This window comes from Falco biarmicus, chromosome Z (genome assembly GCF_023638135.1).
Source record: "Falco biarmicus isolate bFalBia1 chromosome Z, bFalBia1.pri, whole genome shotgun sequence".
Taxonomy (NCBI): domain Eukaryota; kingdom Metazoa; phylum Chordata; class Aves; order Falconiformes; family Falconidae; genus Falco; species Falco biarmicus.
Window position 1 is genome coordinate 71,918,741 of NC_079311.1, and position 20,729 is coordinate 71,939,469.

The window sequence follows — 20,729 nt, forward strand, 5'->3', positions numbered from 1 at the left end:
CCTAATAGATTTATAGCATACTTATTTTGCAAACAGTATATGGTTGTAGTGTAATTTCCTACACATTACTGTCCAACAGTCTGTTGTTGTTTCACCTTCCATACTAATAAGCCCAGGTTCCCCTTTATGTCTCCCGCCACAAATCTGTTTCCTCTCCATATTTTTGATCTCTCTTCCTTAAATGATACTTCCAGCTTCTCTTCCTACATCACTCCATACAATACATAGCTCCTTTGTGTCTTCTTCATCCTAAAAATACATGCAGCTTCCCACCCTTGCGTTCCATCCATTCTTTATGTTTTTTATTTACATGCAATTTACAAATCAGATATGGCACAGTTTATGGATAAACCAGAGTAACATATATGCTTATGGGCCAAGCCAATACCTGAACTGGCTAGCTGCTGATAAGCAGGATTGAGTGGCAGATTTGACCATGTCTTTTCTTCTGTGGTATCGCTATTTTTATTTTATAATTTTTCCTCCTTCATTGCCCAGGACCTGTGCTCTTTCATCTTCCTGTCAAAGCATTTAAGAAGTGAAAAATGGATTAAAAATCACAATGGGAATAGTGATGGAGAGGTGACATTTAAGGATGTTAAATGTGTAGTGGTCCGCAGACCTGTTGTTTGAAAGTGCTTTTACACTGGAAGAGAATATATAACTTGCTAAATAATCTGATAACTACTTTTTACAATGAAAAAACGTCTTCCACATCTTAGGAAATATGAAAACAGTTAAAAGAAAATGCTTTTCCCCGTTAATAAATTAATAAATCATTGTGGGGTTTGAATACTGAATTTTCCAATTATAATTAACATTTATAACTTTGTGTCATCTAAAACAATATGGTAAGCTGAACCAATTTTTTCATTTAATAATCTAGCAATTAAAAAAGGCAGGGGTATTCAAAGTCATCTTCTCTCAGATGCTCAGATCTTTAGAGTTGGCTCTGAGAACAGAAATTTGCTGGAGATGGGTGTATTACTCTGCTTTTCATATATCTGTAATACTAAAGTAATTCTGTGTGTGTTTGCATATACAAAACTATGTAGAACTTTTAATTTGTTAACATATGTGACTTTTACAGGTGAGGAGAAGTTCCTTTTAGGCTCATACAGAGAGTCTGTGGACATTTGGAAAAGATCTCTCTGTGAAATAAAGGCAAAAGGTAAGGGATAGAAACCTCTTTTTGGGGGTGGAGGGGGTAAGTTGGGTAATTGCTTGATGTAGTTACTTGTTGCTCTGTTCGCTCTTCAGAAAAAGGAGGTAAGATGCATAAAGGATGCATATTTGAAAGTGAGCTGGGACTTGAATAAAGCTAGGTCAAAACTTAGTATGTTGCTCCCTGAGAAAATTCTGTGCATTTCTATTTCAATACGTGTTTCGTTGCGATTATGAAGTACTTGGTACAGAAAAGCTCTAGGTGTATTACCTAGCAAGAAAGAGACAGTGAAAAATAGATGACCAAACCCCTATTCTTTTACTAGCTATAAAATTAAGAGACTTAGTGTTAGGGGAGTAACAAAATAATTTGTGGCAGGAGTTTATTTAGGAGTTGATTTGAAAGAGATATTCCAGAGTATCTTTCCAGGCATCATGAGAAAATATTTTGCTGGTTACTACCGTAGACTCATATAATGGTTTGATTTGGAAGAGACCTTAAAGATCACCTGGTTCCAACCCCCCCGGCACAGGCAGGGACACCTTCCACCAGACTAGGGCTGCTCAAAGCCCCATCCAGCCTGGCCTTGGACACTGCCAGGGATGGGGCATCCACAGCTGCTCTGGGCAACCTGTTCCAGTGCCTCACCACCCTCACAGTAAAGACTTTCCTCCTAATCTGTAATCTAAATCTACCCTCATTCAGTTTAATACCATTACCCCTTGTCCTCTCACTATAGGCCCTATTAAAAAGTCAGTCCACATCTTTCTTACAAGCCCCTTTAGGTACTAGAAGGCTGCTAGAAGGTCTTCCTGGAGCCTTCTCTTCTCCAGGCTGAACAACCTCAACTCTCTCAGCCGTCTTCACAGGATGGGTGCTCCAGCCCCCTGATAGTCTTTGTGGCCCTCCTCTGGACCTGCTCTAACAGGTCCATGTCCTTTTCATGCTGGGGGCTCCAGAGCTGAACACAGTACTCCAGGGGGGTCTCACCAGAGGGCAGCACGGGGGCACAATCGCCTCCCTCATCCTGCTGGCCATGCTTCTTTTGATGCAGCCCAGGATGCAGTTGGCTTTCTGGGCTGTAAGCACATGTTGTCAGCCCACATGGAGCTTTTTTGTCTAGCAGCACCCTCAAGTCCTTCTCCTCAGGGCTGCTCTCAATCCATTCCCTGTCCAGCCTGTATTTGTGCTTGGGACTGCCCTGACCCAGATGCGGGACCTTGCTCTTGGCCTACTTCAACTTCATGAAACTCACACAGGCCCACCTCCCAAGCCTGTCAAGCTCCCTCTGGATTGCATCCCTTCCCTCTAGCGTGTCGACCACGCCACACAGCTTGGTGTCATCAAACTTGCCGAGGGTGAACTCAGTCCCACTGTCCGTGTTGCCAACAGAGATGGTGAACAGCACCAGTCCCAGTATGGACCCCTGAGGAATGCCAGTCATCACCTGTCTCCACTTGGCATTGAGCTGTCAACCACGAAACTCTCTTGAGTGCGACCACCCAGCCAATTCCTTACCCACCCATCAAATCCACGTCTCTCCAGTTTAGAGACAGGGATGTTGTGCAGGACAGTGTCAAAAGATTCGCGCAAGTCTAAGTAGATGATGAGGAATATCTCATGTATAAAGAATACAGGATATTGGAAGCTTGGTTGGAACGTCATTGTGATTTAGACATCTCTTCTTGGAAGGCTAGGCTCCCTTCAGCTGTCCTGTCTTCGTGTCTTAACAGTTATACGCTATTGACATATGTCTAGAAGGAAAACTTCTGTGACGAGTATTAATTCACTAGTAAATTAGGGGCTGTAGGAGGATTATATGTCCTAAAATAGCTGCTCCTGATTTCTGCTCCTTCTCAGAGTATGTGTGTACATAGATAAGTTTCTTGAGATGGAGGAAGTAGTACTTTCAGACCTGCATGTCTGGTTTGTGCTTACTGTTTCTTTTCCAGCTGGACTTCTTTTCTCTTTTAATGCAGGAGGAAAAAGAATATGTTTTCTTCAGAGTAGATACTACCTTGCAATATTATTTTGCCATCTGTATCAATATAACTTGTGTGAGGCTCAGGGACTCTGTGATCATCTGGTAGGAGAGATTCTGCGGCGATCACAGCTCTCAGTGAGTCAGATGGAAAAATTTTCTGGTATGTTTATATTGCATAGAAGTGTGATAAGGTACACTTAAACTGTTTTAATAACCTAGTATCTTAATTCCTGTGCCATCACACACACACTTGACAGGATGCTTTTCTCTTTACACTGGACTGAAATCTGTTTTCAGTGGCTTTTTCTGATCCTCAGATGTTCTTTCAACTTTACTTATTGGAGTAAGTATTTAGACAGCTTTCATTGTATAATTAATAGTGAAAGCATGGGCTGTTAAATGTTCTTGATTGAAATTTGATTAATGAAAGTCTGTGGAGAAGAAGAACAAGGGGGAAATCGTGTGATTTTGTTTTAAATTGGTTTAACATTTTCTTATAAAATAGTGAATTTTAGATTCTTCACCAGTCCTAAATTGACAGTGGTAATTTTTGCAGGTGCTTGTAACTTTTTTTTTTCCTACTAAGTCAGTGTGAAATCTAAATTTCCAAATTTAAATATTTTTCCTGGCTTGATGCTGATCTAAATTTTGATACTAGAGGTCTGTCTGCAGTCATTAAAAACCTAATATAAAAGTGTTTTAATATACTTTGTACTTAGTGTAAAAGATTAAGCTCTGTAGGTTCTGAAAGTCTGTCAAGAGATTAAGTAATACCATAGTTTGCTTGTTTTGAAAAATGTTTCATACGCTGTGATTAAACAATTATAGCATACGTATTTAAATAATCTTCCTCATATGTTTTAATCTGATACCTGTTGGGTTTTTTTTAGATACCAAGTATTTTCAGCATGAACTATGGATGGTCACAGATGTTCATACTGAAACTGCTATGGCTGTGATTCGATCCATGGCACGATTCATGGCCGCTTATTTCACAAATCGGGTGTTGTATATCTTTCCCCCACATAATGTTGACGTTCTGCATCCACTTCACATTAAACAAGGTATTGTCTCTAAAAGCAGTTTAATTGACTGTACTTGACTTTTACTGTTTTTTACGTATGAGTGCTGTCTGTTATGCTTTAACTTACTGATCTATGGTTTCAGCATCATTAACTATAAAGATACAGTAACTCCATTTTTCCAGATATTTTGTTGGCACTGAGGTCAGGCTGACATGTCTGTCGTTCCCCAGATCCTCCTTCCAACTGGTCTTGTAGGTGGGTGTCACGTTTGCTCACCTGCACTGGCACCTCCCCGGTTAGCAAGGACTGCTGATAAATGATGGGAAGTGGCTTGGTGAGCGCTTCCACCAGCTGCTTCAGTACCATTGGCTGGATGCCACCCAGCCCCAGAGAGCTGTGTGTGTCTAAGTGGTGTAGCAGGTGGCTGACCATTTCCCCTTGGATTATGGGGGCTTAATTCTGCTCCCTGTCATCCAGCTCAGATGGCTGGGTACTCTGAGTACAACCGGCCTTACTGTTAAAGACCGAGGGAAAGAAGGCATTAAGTACCTCAGCCTTTTCCCCTCATCCTTGGTTGCGATGTTTCTCCCTACATCCAATAAAGGATGGAGATTCTCCTTCACCCTCCCTTTGTTGTTAGTGTATTTATAGAAACATGGGGTTTTTTAGTTGTCTTCTATGACAGTAGCCAGATTAAGTTCTAGTTGGGCTTAGGCCCTTTTAATTTTCTCCCTGCATAACCTCACGACATCCTTCTAGTCCTTGATAGTTGCCTGCCCCTTCTTCCAAAGGCCAGAAACTCTCCTTTTTTTCCAGCCTTCGAGCCAAAGCTCTCTGTACAGCCAGGCTGGTCTTCCCTGCCAGCTTGTCTTTTGGCATGTGGGGAGAGCCTGCTCCTGCACCTTTAGTATTTCCTTCTTGAAGAATGGCCGACTTTCTTGGACTCCTTTGCCCTTCAGGACTGCCTTCCAATACGTCTTTTTTTCCCCTGGAATTTTTTTTAATTTTTACCACACTTTGAGTTTAGTGATATAAATCTGATATTCAGGTAGAAGGGTGCTGTATTTTTTTCACCTGAATTAAGCAACATTATAATTTCATGGTTCTTGCACTACTTTTGCCTAAAGATGTAGCTCTGACAGACTTGTGATCCTCCCAAAAGTGAGAGAAGAGCAGTGCTTAACAAGTAATTGAGGTGGATCTGGATATGGTGTGACCAAACGCAAAAGTCAGAGAAAAGCATTTTTTGCTTAGCTGACAGTCGAGCTCTTGGAAGCCAAAATGCTTCAGAGACTGTACCATCAGAACAAGCAGGAATGTCAAGTTGGTTTTTTGTTGAACCCAAGTAGTACTTGTTATTTTAATGCTTTTCAGCATTTTTCTGAGTATTATTTATTGCAGTGGGTGGTTTATGTATCTTCTGCAAGAGATTCTATTTAAGGAGTTCCCTTGTTAGGAAATTTTTGGTTTCAGAATTGATTCTCCAACGTGATTTAATGTCCACAGGAATGAAGATTTACTTGGATGTATTACAAGTACTTTACTAGTAAGTTGATATGATGATGCCAGATATTTCTCTACAGTATCAACACGTTGTGATTGATGATATTTTCTGCAGTGCATTTGAATACTCGCCGAGGCCATTAGCTCCACTGCAGGCACGTTCCACAGTGGAGCAGGGACCACAGCATGCAGGGAGGGCTTTGTGAGCCGGGGAGACCCCAGGGCATCCACCAGGAGCCAGCAGTTTGCACAAGAGCAGCTAATGAAGCCTGGGCAGGGCCAGGGGTAACGGTGACCACCACCCCCATGTCCACAAAGGGCAGCCCTGGGGAGCGCTGGTGACCAGGAGTGCCAGCAGACAGAGTGGGCAAATGGTGTGGTGCAGCAGGTTGTGCAGAAATGTGCTACCTTGAAGGAGGGGTGTTCCACTGGCTGAGTGGAGAGACCTGAAGTCCATGTAACCCAGGAGCTGGGCACTGCTGTGTCTATTGTACAGGTCAAGGACGCTCATCCTACCTGACCCTCATGGCAGAATCGTGGGCACTGGTCTGAGCACCAAGACTGCATCCCTGGCTGTGGGGGTCTGCACTATCTATGCTGGGCTGCTGAAGGGTGAGGTCGCAGTGCAGACCTTAGGCTGCAGGAAGTGCCTGGACCTTTCTCTTGGGGCAGGGACAGGCAGCAGACCTGCCTGCAAAAGATCTGCCTAGTAGAGGACCTTCAGTTGCAGGTGGCTGAGCTGCAGGAGACGGTGAGAAGGCTATATGGCGTCAGGGAGGCTAAGGAGGAGTTGAATAGCTGGTTCAAGCACAGTCTGCAGTGGACCCACAGGCCCTGGCCAGACCGCCAAAAACTCCCACTGGTGCACACAGAAAGATAGGGGTACCAATAATGCATAATGGAAGGTTGTAACAGCAGGGACCTGCAGGAGGGAAGAGGTTATGTCTGAAGCCTGAAGTGCCCTTGGAGAACAATTTTGGTGCTCTGCCAACTGAAGAGGAGAAACCTTGCACATCAGGATTAATGCTGAAACTCAGTAAGGCAGCCCAATATGTCTGTCATATAACAACCAGTGCAACTAAGAAAAAGCAATGGGTGATAGCAGTAGGTGACTGACTTCTGAGAGGTACGGAGGCACCTATTTATCATCATGATGCTCCCTCTAAAGGGTGTGCTCCTTACCAGGGGCTCATATCAGGGATGTTATCAAGAGACTACCAAGCCTCGTACAGTCCACTGACTATTATCTGCTGCTGTTGTTTCACGTGGGCACCAGCGATACAGCCAGAAGCAGTCTGAGGGACATCAAGAAGGATTAAAGAGCCCTGGGAGCAGCAGTAAGAGACTCTGGAGCACGGATTGTTTTTTATCAGTCCTCCCAGTCAAAGGAAAAGGGTTAGAAAGGACCAGCTGAATCTGACAAATCAAGGTTGTGGGACTGCTGCCACAGCCACGAGTTGGGCTACTTAGACCATGGGACTCACTTTGTGAAACTCTGCTGGCGGCTGATGAGGCTCATCTGATAGAGGAGGGGAAGAGCGTCTGTGATCAAAGGCTGGCCAAGCTGGTGAAAAGGGCTTTTAAAGTAAAGTGGTCAGGGGAGAGGAACCTCAATGTATCCCACTCCTGCCAGTATGGTGTCAGTGCCAGCAAGAGGTGCCCATAGCCCAGAAAGGAATGGCAGAGCAGTGGGAAAGCACCTGAAAAGCAGTACAAGGGAATTCCAGCTGCTTCAGCCAGTAAGCCAGATTGATTGAGGGGCCTGGCTTAAATGCCTCTATGCAAGTACAGGTAGCATGGGAAAGAAGCAAGAGTTAGATGTGTGCATGCCTGCAAAGCTATAATCTAGCTGGCATCATGGAGACATGGTGGGATGCATCAGGATTAAAGGGACAGCAGGGACAGGTGCCATTATAGTGGGATTCTGCTGCAGGCCACCTGACTGGGAAGACCAAGCAGATAAAGCCTTCTGTAGGCAAATAGGAGCCACCTCACATTCACAAGCCCTGGCTGTCATGGGGGACTTCATTCACCCTGACATTTGTTGGAGGGGCGACACAACAGGGCATAGGCAATCCAGGAAGTTCTTGGAATGCACTGATAACTTCCTTTTCAGAGTGATAGAGGAGCCAATGAAGAGAGGTGCTGTGCTGGACCTTGTTCTCATTAACAAGGAGGGGTTGGTGGGGAATGTGAAGCTCAAGGGCAACCTTGGCTGTAGTGACCATGAAATGGAGTTCAAAATTCTTAGGACAGCAAGGAGGGTGTACAGCAAGACCATTACCCTGGACTTCAGGAGAGCAGACTTTTTCTTCTTGAGGGATCTGCTTGGTAGAGCAACCATGGGATAGAGCCCTAGAGGAAAGAGGCGCCCAAGAAAGCTGGTTAATATCCAAGGATCACTCCCTCCAAGCTCAACAGTCGTGTGTCCCAACAAAGATGAAGTTGGGCAAAACCACCAGGAGGCCTGCGTGTATGAAGAAGGAACTCCTGGACAAGACACAAAAAGGAAGCCCTACAGAGCGTGGAAACAAGGCCAGGTAGCCTGGGAAGAATACAGAGAAACTGTCCAAGCAGCCAGAGATCAGGTTAGGAAAGCTAAAGCCCTGACAGAATAAAAGGAAGAATACGAAAAACATGGGTCCTCTTTGGAAGGAAACAGGAGAGCTGGTTACCTGGGACATGCAGAAAGCTTAGGTACTCTGTGACTTTTGTGCCTTGGTCTTTACTCGCAAGTGCTCCAGCCACACCACCCAAGTTGCAGAAGGCAAAGGCAGGGACTGGGAGGATGAAGAGCTGCCAGCTATAGGAGAAGATCAGGTTCGAGACCATCTAAGGAATGTGAAGGTGCACACGTCCATGGGACCTGTTGAGATGCATCTGTGGGTTCTGAGGGAACTGGCAGATGAAGTGGTTAAGCTGCTATCCATTATATTTGAAAAGTCATGACAGTCTGGTGAAGTTACCGTGGACTGGAAAAGGGGAAACATAACCACTGTATTTTAAAAGGGGAATAAGGAAGACCTAGGAAACTACAGGCCTGTCAGTCTTGCCTTAGTGCCTGACAAGATCATGGGGCAGATCCTCCTGGACACTATGTTAAGAGACATGGAAAATAAGGAGGTGATTGGTGACAGCCAACATGTCTTCACTAAGGTAAAGTTGTGCCTGAGAAGTTCGGTGGTCTTCTGTGATGGGGATACAGTGTTGATGGATGAGGGAACAGCGAGTAATGTCATCTGCTTGGACTTGTGCGAATCTTTTGACACTGTCCTGCACAACATCCTTGTCTCTAAACTGGAGAGACGTGGATTTGATGGGTGGGTAAGGAATTGGCTGGGTGGTCGCACTCAAGAAAGTTTCGTGGTTGACAGCTCAATGCCAAGTGGAGACGGGTGATGACTGGCATTCCTCAGGGGTCCATACTGGGACTGGTGCTGTTCACCATCTCTGTTGGCAACACGGACAGTGGGACTGAGTCCACCCTCGGCAAGTTTAATGACACCAAGCTGTGTGGCGTGGTCGACACGCTAGAGGGAAGGGATGCAATCCAGAGGGAGCTTGACAGGCTTGGGAGGTGGGCCTGTGTGAGTTTCATGAAGTTGAAGTAGGCCAAGAGCAAGGTCCCGCATCTGGGTCAGGGCAGTCCCAAGCACAAATACAGGCTGGACAGGGAATGGATTGAGAGCAGCCCTGAGGAGAAGGACTTGAGGGTGCTGCTAGACAAAAAAGCTCCATGTGGGCTGACAACATGTGCTTACAGCCCAGAAAGCCAACTGCATCCTGGGCTGCATCAAAAGAAGCATGGCCAGCAGGATGAGGGAGGCGATTGTGCCCCCGTGCTGCCCTCTGGTGAGACCCCCCTGGAGTACTGTGTTCAGCTCTGGAGCCCCCAGCATGAAAAGGACATGGACCTGTTAGAGCAGGTCCAGAGGAGGGCCACAAAGACTATCAGGGGGCTGGAGCACCCATCCTGTGAAGACGGCTGAGAGAGTTGAGGTTGTTCAGCCTGGAGAAGAGAAGGCTCCAGGAAGACCTTCTAGCAGCCTTCTAGTACCTAAAGGGGCTTGTAAGAAAGATGTGGACTGACTTTTTAATAGGGCCTATAGTGAGAGGACAAGGGGTAATGGTATTAAACTGAATGAGGGTAGATTTAGATTACAGATTAGGAGGAAATTAAGAGACTTAGTGTTAGGGGAGTAACAAAATAATTTGTGACAGGAGATTATTTAGGAGTTGATTTGAAAGTGATATTCCAGAGTATCTTTCCAGGCATCATGAGAGATGAGGAGGAGGGTGGTGAGACACTGGCACAGACTGCCCAGAGAAGCTGTGGATGCCCCATCCCTGGCAGTGTCCAAGGCCAGGCTGGATGGGGCTTTGAGCAGCCCTAGTCTGGTGGAAGGTGTCCCTGCCCGTGCCGGGGGGGTTGGAACCAGGTGATCTTTAAGGTCCCTCACAACCCAGAGGGTTCTGTGTTGATTGTATGATGGATGCATTGACTATTTTTAGTGTTTCTGTGCTATAACATGCACTGGTACATACTTCTTTTTTACAGTCTTTTGGATGTTTTAATTGGACAATTTTTTGGATAAAACTAGCAAAAATAAGACCTTTATTTTAATACTTGCATTAGTCAAATACCCATGCACGTGGTGAGACAGTCTAGGAAAAGTTGCATCACACAAACTGGATTACTGCGATTATTTCCGTAAAGAATGCTGTTGCGTCAACAGTAAACAGAAACTGCAAGAGAAGCAATTAAGTCCTTAGAGGTAATGTTGATCAGCACCTCTCCATGAAAACCAGGAAGTAAAACCTTGGAAAACAAATCTAAACCCTAAGAAACAAGAAGATACTAAACATATCTTCAATTTGTCTTGATACACTCCCTTAAAGTAACGTATTCTTTCTTGGAGAAGTGAGTACACAGTGAGTACAACACACCATGGGTACCCTAGGAAAACTCTTAAGAATACCCATTTATCTCAGGTGTATCCTCTACAATATCCTAAGCATATGTCGCATACTTGCAAACGTTCCATGAGAGTGATTAAATCTTTAAAGTACAAATAACCCACATTTTGCCCATGCTTGCATGTCACACATCATTAAGCAGAAAAATAGTCTACTCTGACGTTACTGTGGTATCATAGCACGAGCTGCATCTGTCTGCTGCAGTTAAACCCCATAGTGTGCCTCTAATAAAGAGCAGTTGTACACTGAAATTAATCCAAAAGCAGTGTGAATGTGTGAGTTCTAGATTATTAATCTGATAGCATGCATATTTATTTAAATTTGGTTTTTTTGTCACAGGCTTATCTGCTCGTATTATTCCACTGCAACACTGTTTGGTTGCCAGAGCTGTCCGGGACCAGAACCTTTCATCTGTGTGGACAGCTGGATATGCTCTTGATTTGTTCTTTATTGGTGGACTCATTCCAGAGGCTGTGTGGTTAACACGCAGACTTGGGAACTGGAAACTGTCTGTTTCAATTGGTATGGCCTACCAGATGTATTGTCAGAATTCTGATGAATTGTCAAGGTAAATTTGAGCTTGGAATTAGTATACTGTATTTTATTACTGATGTTATTTGCATGAAGTTCATTATAAGAAGGCATATCCTTAGCCTCAAAAATTTGTATTCCCAGCCTCCTAGTAGATGTAGGACCTAACATGCTTAGATTAATTATTTTGGTTTAGATATTCATTTAACAGAGCTTCAATAGATTATCTGTGGGTTTTACTTTGTTATTAATGAACAGTTTCTTATTACTCTTTCAGACTGAAAAACACAGAGTGTCACTTGCCATTAAACTTATCACCAATGCAGACTTTTCCTGAAAAGTTACAGTCTTTGTTAGGACAGCCAGTTACTTCTGAAACATCAGGATGTAATAAATACAAGCAGTTTACAGGTACATAAAATTATAAATAATTATGCTTATTTTTCTGTTATTTTACTGCATATTCTGTGTTACACACTGTTATGTATTTAAAAAGAAACAATTACTTCATCTTCTCCAGCATGTGCATTACTGTTATATTGTATTCAAATACTTTAATTTTATAGGGGTTTGGCTTTGGCTTTGATCATTCTAAAAATGGACTGTATTATCAGTCTTGTTGTCTTCATGCGTATCAGCCAAAATCTTAGTTGATGATATTTGATAATAATTTCAGTTTGGAAGAAAACTGAAGCTTCATTCAAGCAAAACAAAACAAAAATATCCTGAAGCAAATGCGAATGTGTTAACAGTATGGACAGTATCATCATACTTAACATTTGTTACATGATGGTGTTTAATTTTTGCGTTTCCTTTCTGTTAAGGGGGAGGGAGTGTTTTCTCATAGCCTGACAGCTCCATGCTCCTAGTTCCAACAGCGAGCAAGGCTTGAGAATATATAGCCACATACACAAACACCCATACACAACACCTGTGTACAGTTGGCCAGACCGATCAACACCTATGCATATACTCAGCACTCACACAAACAGCACCAGCAATCCCATCCCGTTTCCCTCTTTTGCTGGTCAGGATGAAGGTCTGCATATAGATGCATATATGTAAAATGTAGATACCTTCAGTAGCTGGGCTTAGCCCCAGTAATTGAGTCTCCCAGGTTGCTGGCATCTACATATATGAGTCCCCGAAGCCCCAGCCCAACTCCCTTTTCTGGTAGAAACCCACTCATAGATACCCTCTTCCCCCTATGCACGCACTGCCTATGCATCTCGCAGTAGCTGGCCTTAAAAATACAGTTTATCCAGTAGCTGGCTGGTCTGGGATTCTCAGCCTTTCCAGGTGCCCTTAACCTTAGAGACACACATACCGGTGTGTACACTGTCTTTCTTGCAGGTGGTCATGACTCTCTTGGTCCCTACAGTATCCAGATCACCTTGTCTTGCCCTTAGAGAGATACAGTTGTCTCTCCAGCAGTGTGCCACATCTTCACTCGTCCCTCCAGCCACTTTCAGCTCCAGTGGTTTCACCCTTTCAAGCGAGAGGTGCACAGACCCCTAGCTCCCAGGGCACTTGCCTGACTTGATACTTGCTAGCACTCACATGTTCACATACGTAGCCTCCCTCACTTCCTCTGGTTGCTGGCACTGTGGATACATGGGCATTTCTTAACCCATTGTTCCACTCCAGTTGCTGGCACTTGATTTGACTGAACTTCAGTCTCTGCAGTTGCTGGCACCCCAGACACACAGGCTTTCTAGCCTGTGGTCCTCCTCCACTTGCTGGTACAGGCACACGCAATACAGAGTCCCTCACCCAGGAAAATAAACATACTGACAGGGCCTGATGAAGGTGAGGCTGCCACGGCTCCATGCCATACCTTTGGTTTCTTTCTGAAAGATGATGTAATGAGCCTCGCGCAATCCCAGAAAGCTTTTCCTCTGCATCTTACAGTATGTCCTATCCTTCTTGACAGTAACCCATATCAAGCCAAAAAGTACTGGAGAGCTGCTCCCATTGGCTCATCTTGATGGGTTTCGATGTGGACACTGGGGCTAATGGCTCTCCTGGGAAAAGCCTGGACAAGGGCGTTCATTTCTCTGAGTACATAATTTGCTGTTGCATATCTCTGGGCCTGTGGAGATGACCCATTTATGGACATGATCCAAGTCTCTCGGACTCGCGAGAGAGAGCCTGAATGTTAACTCACTCAGCCCGAGGAGTGTGGCTGCTGAAGCTTGATTCTCCCTCCTGTCAAGTGGCGATTTCATCTTTCGTCTGGTTTTAAGCTACCTTTAAATGCACTTTCTAGGTATTACTCAGGTTCCCCCACCTGCTTTTGCCTCTGTGCTCCTTTGTATGTGCTTATACAGGCGCTTTATTTCATAACTAAATACTTCACTGTTGAAGTTCCCCCAGTTGGCTAGATCCTGTCCTTGTTTACATTTTACAGAAAGTTTACTGGCACTGTCTCTGTGCCTCAGCCTCTTTTTATGTGTTTAGAAACCACATTTCAGGTTTCTGTCAGTAGGTGGATGTTAATTAATCTTTTATCTAAGCCATATCCCAAACATTGTGTAAATTGCTCTTTTGTACTCATTTACAAGGATTTTATTTCAAACAGACATACACACATATATATGCTGCGTATAACAATCTGTAAGGGTGATACGTAGTGTAAAGATCTGGCACACATATTTCAAGGCAAGCAGGAGGAATAGAAATGGAAGTAGATCAGTACAATACTATGTGAATTTCAGGAACCAACTCATGTATGTTAAAGGCCCTGCTACTTCTAGGACTTGAGGAAAAAATGCAATAATATGTAAAAGAGCTCAAACAAATACATTTTCCTTGATCATCATGCTCACTTATAGAACAGTTTTTATAGTCATTATCAACAGTATAACTAGATTATACCTGCCTTATGAGAATGATTTGCCAGAATGTTATGCCAAGCAAATGCATGGCTGAAAAGTTCAGTTCTCAATCTAGAAAGGCAATAGCTTTCCCCTTAATGATACTTAATACTATTTTGCAATGAGAGAATTCTTAAAGCAGGTACAGATTGTGTAGATTGCAATAGACTAATGCAAATTCTGAGAGCGGAGTCTCATAATTTCAGAACAAAGGCCTTGTATTGAGTCAATTGTTTTATTGGTTTCTGTTTAATATTATATAGATCCCATTGAAGAGGAAGATGCACATGTTCTTTATAGTTCAATACAGGAGCTACTGAAAGCAGCTGTTATGACAGATACTGATATTCTCTCAGAACCATTTCAGCTTTTGATGTATTCTGCCAAGGATCTTAGTAGAAAATTGTATGGTTTAGTTCCAGATGGGCTTTATCTTCCAGCACCACCATTATACTGTCCTCAGCCAGCTTACCTCAGTGAAGTAAGTGTGCATGATGGAAGTTTCTTGGATCCTTGTTTGAATGTATTTATGAAATAATGATGATCTTTACTCTGGTTTCATTTCAGCTCACTTTTCTGTCTGTTTTTTCCATGTCCATTCTTAAGTTCGTAAGCTCTACTTAAGTAGCATCATTATGATAAGAAAGTATGTGTGCCTCTGTTTTTTCTATAAAGGATCTAAGCTCTAAAGAAGAAGGGAATTATTCTTAGGAGCAGAAACAACATTTAGGTTAGATTCCTTATTTTATATGTCCTTTGTAATTTTGGGACTTCTTTTTGTCTTGGAATTTGCATTTTTCAGGAAGACTGCAACGACATTCTTTTAAAAATTGAGAGAGAAAGTCGTCAGAAAGTGTCAGGAGTTCTTCAGCGAATTATTTTGCTCTTCCGGGCTGCTCGTTTTTCCTGCCCTGCAGCACAGTGGTATATTGCACAACTGAAGAGGGCAAGAAAAGTTATGCAAAAAGTAAGCATTTAACTTATTTTTTTTGTAACTTGATTACCAGTTGTAAGTGTTACTGACAAAGTCACAGTTGCATTGCAGAAGCATTTACTTTCATCTGGACTTTGATGTCCGGTTTTTTAAATGTCATCTTCTAGGTTTACACTGTGTGTTCTGTTCTTTTTAGAAACCGAAACTTAAAAGACATAGGGTTCCACTTCATAAAGTGTCTTCTTCCATGTGTCTTTCTGTCCCCGCTTAATAACATACAAACTCATTTCTTTCTCCACTTGAAAGAAACAAGCTGGTTTCGAATGGGAGCTATAGCTGTTAACCAGAACTGTGTTCCAGATCACTTTGGGTTGAACATGTAACCCAGAATGTGATGCTCACTTCAGGTAAAGTGGTCATCTTAGTGCACAGAGCACAGGACTTTCAAGATCTCGTTCTACTCATGCATTTTGTTTGCACAGAACCAAGCTATGAATATAGTAATTAATATATTTTATGTAAACTTAGGCTTTTTTTAGGTCATTGTTACACAGCCACTTAAAGAAGGTTGACTTGCTACAGAAGGGGGGGGGGGTGATGGTGCCTTCCTTCAACCCCCCTGCACCAGCAGTCATGCAGTGGTCCAGATCAGGGACTGGTCTGACTGACAGATACTGCCTTCTCTTTGCTCATTGCATGGTCACATGCTTAATGCTGGCATGGGAGGTGATAATACCAACTGAAACAGGGAAGAAAAATAGTCTGCCTTGGTTGACAGCTGCCTGGACTATGTTGGATTAAACTGGTTTCTTAATTGGGATCTTACTTGTTCCTATATTTTGTTGCTCTTGTATTTCATGGTAATCATGAGTATCATAAGTACCATGTAAACAAAAGCATTTTTAGCTTATCAAACATACTCCTTTTCATGAATTTTCAGAACACTGATTTGAAGAAAATGGAAAGCAAGCTTAAGAGAATTTTGCTGATCTTGGCAGTATTCTGGTAATAACTGTGAGGCTGTACATTTAGTAGTGATACATATGAAACTTTTAACTGATTTTTATTTCCATTTTGATTTTTTATCTCTTTATTATCTGTAGATTCGAATGAAAGGATCTCTTCCTTCACTGAGTCCATTCCCAGAGAATTTGCTTCGTTACTCCAGTTTCCGCACTGTTTTCTGTGGATCTACATCTTCTGGAAACTGTCAGTTTGATGATATTACCTGTAAAATTTTAGGTCTGTATGAAATAAAATACAAAAATGTAGAGCTGGAGAAAAGAACACATATGAGAATCCACAGATACAAAGAAACTCTTATTAGCTTGAAATAGTATACTGCTGTGTGTGCATAAACACGTCCCCTTTCCACCTTTTCCACGACCGAAACTCTTAATCTGAAAGTTGCTGTGCTGGGTTGTTGTGTGTGTTACGGACTTGTCAGATGTTAAAGAATGTAAACACTAAGTGGGACTAAAAGAGCTCTAGCTGCAGAACACTGTTGAAAACTCAAGAATGAGTAATTTTTTCCTTTAACCACTGTTACCATAATGTTACTTCATTTTTTCTAGCTAAAAATCTCAAGGCATTCTATTTAATTTATATTAAATAGAATCTCTCCATGTTGCATGTTTGTGTTGTAGGTTGGTTCAGAGAGCTATGCGCATTATGTTGGATGTTTCATGTTCGTGAAAGATTATCTGACAACTGTAGGCGGTACCAAACTGCAAGGGAAAATATTAGTCATAAGGTAATTATATTACTGATACAGTAAAGATACATTTTAACTGCATAAAGCTATAAGAAGAATTCTAAAGGCCTGCTGTGTATTGCTGTGAGAACTGTTACTTGCTTAATAGGACAAAATCAGCACAGTGCTATAATGTGCAGTAAGTACCGGATGCTACAGAATAGGGCTGTCCATGTGAACTACATCTTGCTAATAGTATTTCTGTTGAGCTTTTGCTTGGTATTTAACTGAGATAATTGAAGAGATACTGCCAGAAGAGCAATAGTTTCTACACTTGTTGTCTACCTAAGTATTTACTTTTTTTTTTTTTCCAATCAGATAAAGATAATATAGGTGTTACCTGAGCAATGTATATTTAGTGCACCAAATATATTTTTGTGTGTGTGCATTAAATACACATGTTTTTAAGAAAGAATAATGAAAAATAACTAAAATCTAATCATAGTGTTCTACTTAAATCCTCATCAATTGATGTCAGAGGGCAAGGAAGAAAAAGAAACTAATAGTATGTTACTTGTCATGCATTCTGTAACAATACAGATGTTAATTTTTGTCCTATCTATCCTAGCAATTCACCTGTCCTTAGCAAAGGTTGCTTCCTTTTAAAAACAAGTCCAAAATTCCTCTTCACCAGAAATACCAAGCTTCAAATAAACAGGATGGCTCTGTTTAAAATAGTAGAATGTTTTGATTTTTCTGTGCTTTGTGTGACAGTGACAAATGAGATAGAAACCATTGACTGTTTCAAAATGCTCTGGTCCATCCTAAAAGCCTCTAGGCTGGCTTAAATGTCTTGTTCCCAAGAAAGACTTTTTGATCACCTTAAGTCACAGCAAAATTAATTTGCTTCACCTAGTTACAGCCAGTTAGTGAAATCTTTTAAGTTTTACTCTAAATGACTGCAAACAGACTCTTCAGCAGAGTGTTAATGGAATTATTTCCTGAGCTGGTCTTTTTTTTTTTAATGTTGTTGTTGTTGTTATAAGTTACGGTCCATCACAACCCTGATCTGTCTCCTGGCATCGTATACTTCTCTGTTTGGCAGTTAAGAGATACTTACTTTTTGTTACTAGGGAAGCATCATTACAATTTGCAATGTGTGAATAATTTGGCTGAAATATATCGTTCATATCGATTAATGTTTCTATAGCAAAGTGGTTTTTTTAGGATCTGAAGAAGAATGAACATGATGCCTCTGCAGTTGAGCATTGTCTGCAGGCAGTGGAGTGGGCTTGTCGAATGCTTCCTTTCTGCAGGTTCATGAATGTTGAAGAATTAGTTCAAGATGTAATTTTGAGTCTGCTTGGAGAATTACCACCAATGAAAAAGGTAAAAGGCATTAAAACTAGAACAAAAACCAATAGAGATAATCACAAATACTTCTTCTCCTTGTAAACCCTACTAGGCAGACTTTCTGGTGGTGCAAGTTCTGTTGGAAAGTATACGTGTTACATGCATGTTAGCTACTTGAAAAGATAACTTTATTTTGTGCAGGTGGCAGAGATTTTTGTAAAAGCATTTCCTAATCCTGAAGATGTAAGAGTTCCGCTAAGAGATAAATATCATGGACTTCAGCAGCGACTCAGACACAGTATTATTAAAGGTAATGTGCATCCTTCTTCAGGAAATATTAAATGAACTTTGTTTTTACCCAACGTGCTAACTTGTGACAATGCCATCTTTCATACTGCATGTAAAGCGATTAGTATAGGTTTCAGTTAAATAACTTTTGACAGAGTTTTGTGGCAAATTTTGTATTTTCTTTCTGATACATTTATACCAGTAACAGAGTATCATGACTTCCAGGTTGGTGGTGTTTCTTTATCGCAGTTTCTCTCTGTATTTCTAAATGGCTATATTTTAGGATGATTCGAAGTTTATTCATGTCTCAATTTGAGAGAATAGTTGAAAACTGAGAAGTTCGCATTTAAAATCTCTTGGGTTTCTTTTGATAGGTCCTGAAGGTGAAGAAATGATGTCTGTTGTTATAGAGGCTGCTGAAAAAGTGAGAATGAAGGCCTTGAGACGTGTAATAAGGAACATAGGCCCTATAGAAATTAATATTTGGGAGGCAGCAGAAGAGGGAACAGCAGATGATGAGGAACACTGTTATGACAGATTCTCATTAGGCACTAGTCTAAGCAGAAGCACACTTACTGATCTTGGGAATCCACAGGTATATAGTGACGCTGACACAGCAGATACACTTTCTGATGCTTTGTTTGAAGAAACAAGAGGTCAAACACCTTCACTGCAGAGGTATGAAAAAAATACAGGAAAAAGCTTTCCATGAAAAAAAGAAAAAGAAAAAAGTTGTCTGCTAATGTTCAAGTGATCTTTTCACCAAACAGGATAGTTGTCAAATGAGGAGGAATTACATTTATCAAATGAGGAATTACAAATTTATCAAATCTTAGAAATACCAAATACCAATGTTTCATCAGTTATTATGTGACTAATATGTTATTGAAGTGTAAATAATCAGTTATGACCACATTCATATAGGATACTTCTGAGTTGCTGTCTATGTAAAAACTATGGATTTTGCATTTGATTAATTTGTCACGTTAACATTGTATTGATGTAACTTAGGGGTTTGTTAGTTTCCCATTTTTAACAATAGATAAAGAGTCATAGAATGATTTGGGTTGGAAGGAACCTTAAAGGTGATACAGTTCCAAACCCCTGCCACAGGCAGGGACACCTTCCACCAGCCCAGGTTGCTCAAAGCCCCATCCAGCCTGGCCTTGGACACTGCCAGGGATGGGGCATCCACAGCTTCTCTGGGCAACCTGTGCCAGTGCCTCACCACCCTCACAGTAAAGACTTTCCTCCTAATCTGTAATCTAAATCTACCCTCATTCAGTTTAAAACCATTACCCCTTGTCCTCTCACCATGTTGCATTTATAATTTTTTCATGTAATTGTTCTTTAAATGGATTTTGGTGTTAACTGTACTTACGTTTGTTGTCTTCCAGGGATAATGAACATCAAAGACAAGGGGAAATAGGCAGCAAAAATACCACACACAAGATAAAAGCTCTTAACTGGAAAACAAAACATAAAGACAAAGTATTTGGAAAAGAGATGCATAATCCATGTAATTTGCCTGTTGTTGGTGCGTGGGAATTTGAACGTGATGATGATGAATACGTTATTTTTTTAGAGCTCTTTTTGAGTTATATTCTTGAGAGAGACTTGATAAAGTACAGTGACCTTGGAATTCCATTTCTTACTAGCTATTCTGGACTTCTTCGAGAGCATGAATTAAACTCTCTCTTTTTTGATGTTCATACAACACTAAAGCGTCGACAAGGCAAAACTAGAAGCCAAAGTGTGTTTAGAGCAGGGTCTTGCTATACTGTCACCCTGGCATCTTGTGATCCTGAAACAGTGTCTGTCAATAATGAAAACCAAAATATTTTGGAAAATCCAGCCATTGTGCAGACAACAAAACCTTCTATGTGTGACCTAATCAAAGGACTTAATGAAGGATTATTTGGTTTAAAACACAAGTCAATTTACAGAACTCAGAGTGACAATCAAGGAGTCACTGTTGCACCAGCAAGCCAGACCTTTCCTAACCATACTTTTTCTAGCCTGCAAACTCAGGCAACTTCTAAATACATTTACAAACCTGTTGATACAGTTGGTATTGCACTGGGAGAAGAATTAGCTATAGAATTGATAGGTAAGTTGAGCAATATTGCAAAATTGCTTGAGTGGATGATCAGATGGTCTGATAAAAGACAGCTTTTTGGTTCCAATGAACAAGATTCCTTAGAAGAGATTTTTCCAGTGATACATGTGAAAACCTCATCAGCTGCTGTCCTTACTTCTTTGTGGCTGTTAGAACAGTTATACAGAGACGAATCTCAAGCACAGAGCATAAAATGTAAGGTAAGAAAGAGGATGGGGGTGTCAATGAATTGTATGAGTTAATTATGCCAGTAAAGAAAATCATGTCTTTTACCTCATAGT

The 20,729-nt window shown here is 41.6% G+C and overlaps 1 protein-coding gene across 1 annotated transcript in view; it reads left to right on the forward strand.

Annotated features, from left to right (window-relative positions):
• The window catches only part of CPLANE1 (ciliogenesis and planar polarity effector complex subunit 1), a 65,852-nt gene that overhangs the window by 13,737 nt on the left and 31,386 nt on the right, over nt 1-20,729 (forward strand). Inside the window, exons 13-25 of the mRNA XM_056324578.1 lie at nt 1,091-1,171; nt 3,145-3,309; nt 4,040-4,213; nt 10,994-11,222; nt 11,463-11,596; nt 14,325-14,542; nt 14,864-15,028; nt 16,099-16,237; nt 16,642-16,748; nt 17,916-18,077; nt 18,243-18,351; nt 18,704-19,007; nt 19,727-20,648. Of these exons, the coding sequence (XP_056180553.1) occupies nt 1,091-1,171; nt 3,145-3,309; nt 4,040-4,213; nt 10,994-11,222; nt 11,463-11,596; nt 14,325-14,542; nt 14,864-15,028; nt 16,099-16,237; nt 16,642-16,748; nt 17,916-18,077; nt 18,243-18,351; nt 18,704-19,007; nt 19,727-20,648 (2,909 nt within the window). The remainder of the gene's footprint in view (nt 1-1,090; nt 1,172-3,144; nt 3,310-4,039; nt 4,214-10,993; nt 11,223-11,462; nt 11,597-14,324; nt 14,543-14,863; nt 15,029-16,098; nt 16,238-16,641; nt 16,749-17,915; nt 18,078-18,242; nt 18,352-18,703; nt 19,008-19,726; nt 20,649-20,729) is intronic.